Source organism: Oryzias latipes, chromosome 4 (assembly GCF_002234675.1).
Source record: "Oryzias latipes chromosome 4, ASM223467v1".
In the NCBI taxonomy this organism is placed as follows: Eukaryota; Metazoa; Chordata; class Actinopteri; order Beloniformes; family Adrianichthyidae; genus Oryzias; species Oryzias latipes.
This window is the reverse complement of record NC_019862.2, coordinates 9,131,470-9,138,576: the sequence shown is the minus strand read 5'-3', so window position 1 is coordinate 9,138,576 and position 7,107 is coordinate 9,131,470. Positions and strand designations below refer to the sequence as shown.

General features: G+C 37.8%; 1 protein-coding gene across 3 annotated transcripts; it reads right to left on the bottom strand.

Moving 5' to 3' along the window:
* Positions 1 to 164: 164 nt before the first annotated feature.
* On the bottom strand, positions 165 to 6,811 carry lpar3 (lysophosphatidic acid receptor 3). Of its 3 annotated transcripts, none has more exons than XM_011473392.3 (3): positions 6,623 to 6,811; positions 5,350 to 6,121; positions 165 to 2,483 (listed from the first exon to the last, which is right to left on the bottom strand). In XM_011473392.3, exons 2-3 carry the CDS (start codon positions 6,110 to 6,112, stop codon positions 2,185 to 2,187), a joined length of 1,062 nt encoding a protein of 353 aa, XP_011471694.1. In that variant the 5' UTR covers positions 6,113 to 6,121; positions 6,623 to 6,811; the 3' UTR covers positions 165 to 2,184. The 3 variants fall into 3 exon arrangements, with proteins under 3 accessions (XP_011471694.1, XP_011471699.1, NP_001279990.1); XM_011473397.3 differs by lacking the exon at positions 6,623 to 6,811 and adding an exon at positions 6,516 to 6,605; NM_001293061.1 differs by lacking the exon at positions 6,623 to 6,811 and having other exon boundaries at positions 2,185 to 2,483; positions 5,350 to 6,112.
* Between the last annotated feature and the right edge of the window lie 296 nt (positions 6,812 to 7,107).

Genomic DNA, 7,107 nt, shown 5'->3' with positions numbered 1-7,107 from the left:
TACTTTGAGGGTAAATAAAATCACAGAGGGCTTGTAAATTGATGCGATGTGCAGGCCTGCATGTCCACCATGTTTACTTATGTGGATAAGAAGCACCAAACAACATTAGCATTTCTCAGGAGAAAATGTGAGACGAGTGTCAAATAAAAAAAAAAGAACGGAAATCAGATTAACTGGTTGCTTTTTATTTACCTGAAAGTAAAACCATTATTAGATTCTATTCCAAATGCTGTCTTAAGAATGGTAATGATTACATTTTTTGGCTCCCAATAACCTTAAACAAGGGGTGTCACCAATAAACATTTGCTCACAAAATATATAAAATTCCCCGTTTTGCATTCTGTTTAATGTTTTACACTATAAAACATAAAGATATAGTGCTTTTCTTGCATTCCCTCTTTTATTCATGGTGCTACTAAATGCATCAATAATCAATAAACATAGTTTTGTTTACTGTTGCATTAGGTACTAGTTAGTAATGAAGTATAAAGTTTCGCCTGCAGAAAAAAAGCCCTCAGATTACTCTGGAGTCCAATTTTTACGTTTAATTCAAGGTTGCCACCTACACAGAACAAGATCCGATTTTTTTCTTTCTTTGTTTTACTTCATTTTAAAAGAATAAATCATGGCTGTCAGGTAACTACTTTAGAAGAAAGAAAGAAAAGAAACCCAACTAAGCATTTCCAATAAGTCATGTTACATTTCTAGTGGTTTTCTTCAATTATTTTCTGATACAAACAAACCTCTTGGCCCATTTTATAGGGCAAAGCAACAATAGTAAACACATGCTCACACAGTTAGCTTTCCTTTTTTTTTATTTCTGCCATTTCCCATGCCCTGCTTTTCTCAAAAACAAAAAATAATAATAAACTGCAAACTGGCAACAAGTCGTTACCTCAGAGGTTAAAACTGAAAGGCTGCACATTTGTAAATGAAACTCTGTGCAGTCAGGAACCTGAGTGATACAAAAAAAAAAAGAACGTACAAAAGGAAAAGTTTAAAAACATATTTATATAAATTATTGGGAGGGATTTGCAGTTTATTGTGTTAGTACATAAACAATGAACCGAAATACATGACAATATATGATGTTATAAAATACAAATGTTCAAAGGAACATAAAATCTGTCAAAAGTCCAACAGTCAGAATGATAACCAGCAATCTCAGTTTAACTAAAACATGGCAAAGGACCAAAAATGTCTTCTAATCACTGTTCTCCCAAAACAGAAAGAAAACAACGTTGATAACATTCAAAGTCCTTAGCAACAGTACAGGTGATTCAAAGTCAAATAAATCCTATCAATTATTGATCAGTAGAGATGTCAGAGCGGAGAGCAGCATTTAGCGCTGGAGATAATTGCTGTTCTTGACTGCTCGTGCTCAGTGTGCGGCATTGAGATAATCCAGTGTGATGCAACGTGGTTTCGCTATTAGGTATGCAGCTTTATCTGAACAGCGGATGTTTTTCAAAATAAAATAAAAAAGTAGGTGTGAAAACAATAACTGTAGTAAGGAATTTCTTTTGATCAAGTGTTACAAATGAGTTTGAACTTTGGTTAACAAAAAGAAAAGAAAACCAAAGAAGGGAACGTAATGTGGCAAAGCTGACTTTTAAAAAGGGTGACACAATCTTTAAATAAAAGGCGTTTGCTGTAGTTTAGAGCCAATGACGCTTGTTTTTTTAAATTATACTTCCTATGTTTTTTTTTAAGATAAAGACAAATTTTTAAAGGTAATTTCAACGCAAAACGACAAACACAAACTTTGTGATCGGCAAAATGTAAAACTGCTTTTCGAATTTCAAAATAAAAGCATCTACAAACGTTTGTCAGAAAACAGTGCAGCGTCGTCTCCAAAGAAACGGTCTAATGGAAAGTAGAAAGAAACAAAACATCTGCAGCAAACTGATCTTCAAGAAAGAATTGAAAAAAAACATAAAATCCCATTGAAATGCTTGTCCAACCATCACAGAGATTGTGCGTGATCACCTCTGTCTCGCTGCAACTGTACCTTTCTAAGAAGTTGGTGAGCTGCCTCCTAAAAAAAAAAGCTCCATGTGGGGCCAAACAGCCCACTGAGGATGCTGAAGAGAATTAACTGATCTCTTAGTCTCTCTTTCAAGTCAACATGTTCACACAAATTCACCACAAGATCTCCCTTCTTTATGTTGTATTTTGCCTTTGTCACTCCATTTCATCTGATGGTAGCGGACTGTTTCCCGTATCTTGACCAGAGTGCAAATGTCTGGCGTTGGCCTTTGAGGACCGCTGTCGACGCGTACCATTGCCGATGCAGCGCAGGAGGTTTTTAATAGTTCTCCACATTTCCTGATCCTTGTAGGAGTAGATGCACGGGTTCATGACAGAGTTAGCAACAGCCATAAGCAGCAGCCAGCGCTTGAATTTGGTGACTTTACAGCTCTCGCACACGCCGTCCACCAACAGAACCAACAGACCGGGGGTCCAACAGATCACAAAAGCCCCTGCGGGAAGGAAAGGAGAAAACTGTTAGTAATTTTTAATTCTAGGAATAACAATAGAAAATGTTGCACATTGGACTGAAAAAGAAAATAAAATCTGATTTCAAACTAATACAAGACTTATTGACTTTTTACTTTTGAAGTCAAAATCGAAAGCTGCACATCTGTCAATAAATATCTGTGCAGAAAGGAATCTGAGTACTACAGGAGAAAAAAATAGATACTAAAAGGAAATATTTCTCATCCTTGTAGGAGTAGATGCAACAGTCCATGACAGCCATAAGCAGTACATTCCTTCTGCAGCTAAATAGAAATACATTTCTAGTTTTTCATAGACTTCAAATTGTTTTTTTTTCTTAAAAGGGCTTTATTTAAACTAAAAAGGCAACCACATAAGAATTCCATATAAACAAATGCTATAAAACTATTTTGTCTGCAGATTTTAACGATTTTTGAAACTACAGTGCCATTTATGGCACTGATCTGGAGGCGCAAGTGGGCGTGTCTCGATTTGCTTTTAGAGAGTTCGTAACGTAAAGTGCAGAAAATTACATTTGTCGTTAAACTTGTTTTTTTCTCAGTTATTTCACTTCTAGTTGTCCCCTATGCAATTGGCTTTGTGTCGAACTTCTAGTAATTTATTAGGACTTAACATCTGCACTGATGGGAGGTGCTTTTTGTTTGACTGGCAGTCTAAAATCAACAGTCTTTCTCAACCTTTGTGTTTGCTAAGCAAGGTAGGTCACATGGGCGCTCAAGAAGCCAATTATCCATCTCCCTACAGCGTGTTTGTGCAGAAAGAATTTCTGGGACTGAAAGGAAGCTACAAGTGGCAGCTTGTCTTGCACATCCAGCAGCCCTTTTTTTTTGGCGCAACATGCTTTTCAACAGTTCACTGTTTTGTTTTCATTTCTGTGGCACAAAGGCTGACTGATAACATTGTTCATATTACTGTTGAGGATTTAAACCAAGAGTCAAAAAGGCAGCGACATTTTACTAAACGTTTGCTGCTTTTGGTTTTTTTGCTCTTCCAGATGTTATGAAATACATCAAAATTCAATAAAAATTGACCTAAATTCACACGACCATCTTATTTTCTTTTTACAACCAAGCGTGAATTTGATTTCATTTAGAAAATATAAAGAACTAGCACATTTTTTTGTTTATATGTTAAAATTGAAAAGAAAAGAAAAAAGTCAGGCTTTTTAAAATATTGGTGTAACTCTCAAGGTATACCCAGAACATCTTCATCCAGTTTCAACCTTTCTGTATTTGTGCACAATGTTTTCTGCAGGTGACTGAACTTGCTTATCCAGTTGCAGTTTCTGGATGATCAGTCCTTTGGATTCATGCTTCTGAACCTGAAAATCTTAAGATTTCTCCAAGATAAGACCCTGCTTCCTGCATTCATATTGGTATTTTTAATTCTTCGACAGAAAGGCAGTGTCTAAAAATACTGTAGCATTGCAAAACTATGTTTGTAACATAGATTTGCAAAATGCAAATGTAGCAACCATAGAAAAACTTAAGTACTTTTAGGGAGCTTTAGATGGCTGATGACGATCCTGTAGCAACATAATTTAAAGAAGTGCATGCAAAATGGACAAAGTCCTCATGAACAGTTATTCATACAAGGGAGGAGAGGTGGAGACATTCACTGAAGGCCAGACCTCTCAGCTGCATGGTACGCCTCAAAGGCTGAGCAACGGTGACCTTGCAGGATGAGATAATTACACAGCAGCTAGGATTAAAGTGTGTACATAGGCAAATGCCTCCCATGCTTTGGTAGAAACCCATGTGGATGAATGAGCTGGCTGCCCACAATTAGAGAGCATGTTCCAGCGTGATTACAATGAAACTTTCTCATGCCTGCTCTTATTTAAAAATCACCCAAATGCATTTTAAAGCTTATTATTCACATTTTGTAGCAATACAAGTATACAAAACAAGTAAACATCACTTTAAAGACATGTATTTGGTAGTCTCGTTGTTTGTTTGATCTTAAAAAGTAAAGCTCAGGGCATAGTTTAAAATCGTAAGCGATATCATGTTACAAATCCTAAACAAAAAAAAAAGAGAATATAATGCCTGGATGCCATAGCCAGTTTTGTTTTCTTATATAAAAAGGACAGTGTAATCATAGGGTGGGAAAATTGAGATATCATTGCTTCAGAATCTGCTCTCAGACAAAAAAGCTTGCATTTCTGAATTAGAGGTGTGGCATTTCAGATCCTCCACTGGCAGTATTCTTGCCATGAAAGCTCGACCATTCTCAAAGACCCACTCCATTTAAAATTCTGCTAAAAATGGCATAATCATACTTAAAAAGACCACTGGGAACGCTTTTAAAGTTGGCCCTGCAGATGCTGACAGCAAAGAAAATGTGCTGCTCGATTGCTCCACTGACTGCCTTTAACTAGTTTCTTGCAATATTATTTTAAATGAAATGCAAACAAAGTTTTTCCTGTTTAGAAGGGCAGGAAATATCATCCGATTAAAGTTGTAGAGATTAATACTGAGATTATTTTTAAACTTTAAAATGATGTTGCACTCACAGTTTCCTGTCAGACTAAAGTGGGACACTTTTATTAGCATGATGTTTATGAGTTTTTGCTCATTTTAACACTGTATGTTGCTAATGCGCAACATACCAATTAATGCAGGATTACACTTAATATAGCATCACCTAAAATGGAAAAAAACTGAGCAATATATTTTAATAAAGTTGATAAACCAGATTTACAGACCAGTGTGTTCAGCAAAGACAGCTCTAGATGAGGCTTCTGCAGAAAGCATTAACTAAAGACACAACACTAGACCACTACTGACATTTGCATGATTAGTAACACCGCTCTGACACTTTACTTACCAAGTACAACCATCACCGTCTTGATAAGCTTGATGGGAGTCTTCTTGCGATTGATGGAGTTGTTGGTGTGCTGCTTCATCCCCGCTGTCTTCTTCTTGACATACATGTAGATCCGAATGTAAATGGCCACCATGACTAGAAACATCACCAAGTTTGAGACCGACCAGAAGATCACGTAGCTCGTGCTGAAGATGGGAGCCAGCTTCGAGCACGTGTCAAGATCACAAATACAGTTCCAGCCCATGCTGGGCACGGCTCCCATGAGGATGGAGACAGCCCACACCAGAAAGATCAGCAGAGTCACTCTCCTCTTGGTCAGGTTGCTGTGGACCTTAAAGCTCATGATGGAGACGTATCGCTCCAGAGCGATGACAAGCAGGTTGGACAGTGAGGCCGAGAGGCTGATGTCCAGAAGACCTTGGCGGAAGAAGTATCCATTCACTGTAAGCTGCCGGGAGACACTCCCGGTGTTAAACATGAGGTACACGTAGGCTATGCCTGCGAGGAAGTCCGAGGCAGCGAGGTTGGACAGAAGATAGTAGAAGGGGAAATGGAACCTCCGGTTGGTGATGACGGCGGTGATGACCAAAGCGTTGGCGAACAAGATGAAGCAGCAGAACAAGCAGCCCACCACCTGGACCAGAATGAGCTGGGTATTGTCCCATGAATCATCAGTTTTACTTTGGTTTCTGTTGCTGTTGTTGTAGAAGAAATCCATGATCTTGTCATAATGACAGCTTAGGTTTTGGTTCTGCTGGTCCATTTTGACAGTCTGAAAAAAACAAAAACAGCATTTGAAAACGTTCAAATCAAAAACCACCTCTGTTCTGAAATATTTTCTATGGATTTTATCATAGAAATGTAAAATTCTTTGCTATTTTTTATTGATTGATTCAAACAAGAAAGGGTTTGACATAACAAACACTTTTGATTTTTCTTTTAAATACTCTTAAAAACGAGACATTTGATCTTAAAAGAAGAGAGGGAAAAATCCAAGAAATTTAGAAAACTTCAAGTGTATAAAAAGTGTCATTTCACTGAATTCCTTTAAACCACAAAGAAGGCACACAAAGGTTAACATTACAGTCTCTACACAACGTGAGAACTACAGACAGGTGTGTCCCAAGGCCACTTTGCAAGTGTACCGTAACTTCAAGGTTGCTTACCCGTCAAACTGATTTGTCAACTGAAGAAATGGTGAAAAAAAGACAGGAATGAATACTTAAAGAAGAATAGAAAAGAATAAAGGAGAACATTTGGACAGGTGAGTTACCTGAGCTTCGGGGTTTTTTTATGTGTGTTAGCAGAAGTAAAGTTGCGAAATCCTCCTCGTTGACGAACAAACCATTGCAGCACCGTGACGAACTGCCAACGGAGGAGTGGAGTCCCGGCAGCCGGTCTGAGGAGGAGCAGTCAAGCAGTGAAGCAGTGAAGGAGTGAAGCGCTCCCTTGGAAGGTTGGACCGGCGCTGACACAGAGTGGGGCGTGGGCCACGCCCACTGACATACGTCACTCCCGAAGCCCCGCAACTCAGTGAAATTGCAAATTTCTCAATGTTTCAACGTCAAATTAGATTATTTTTTAAACTCTGTAACAATAAACTTAAGGATAATATATATTTTCTATTATTGTACTACAAATTGGTTCACTTGTTGATACCGTTATTTATCAAAAAACAACTCACAAAAAAGCAATAATAAAAGTTACTTTCTTTTAAATCAAATTCCTTTTCTTTCACTAGAAAAATCCTTGATTTCA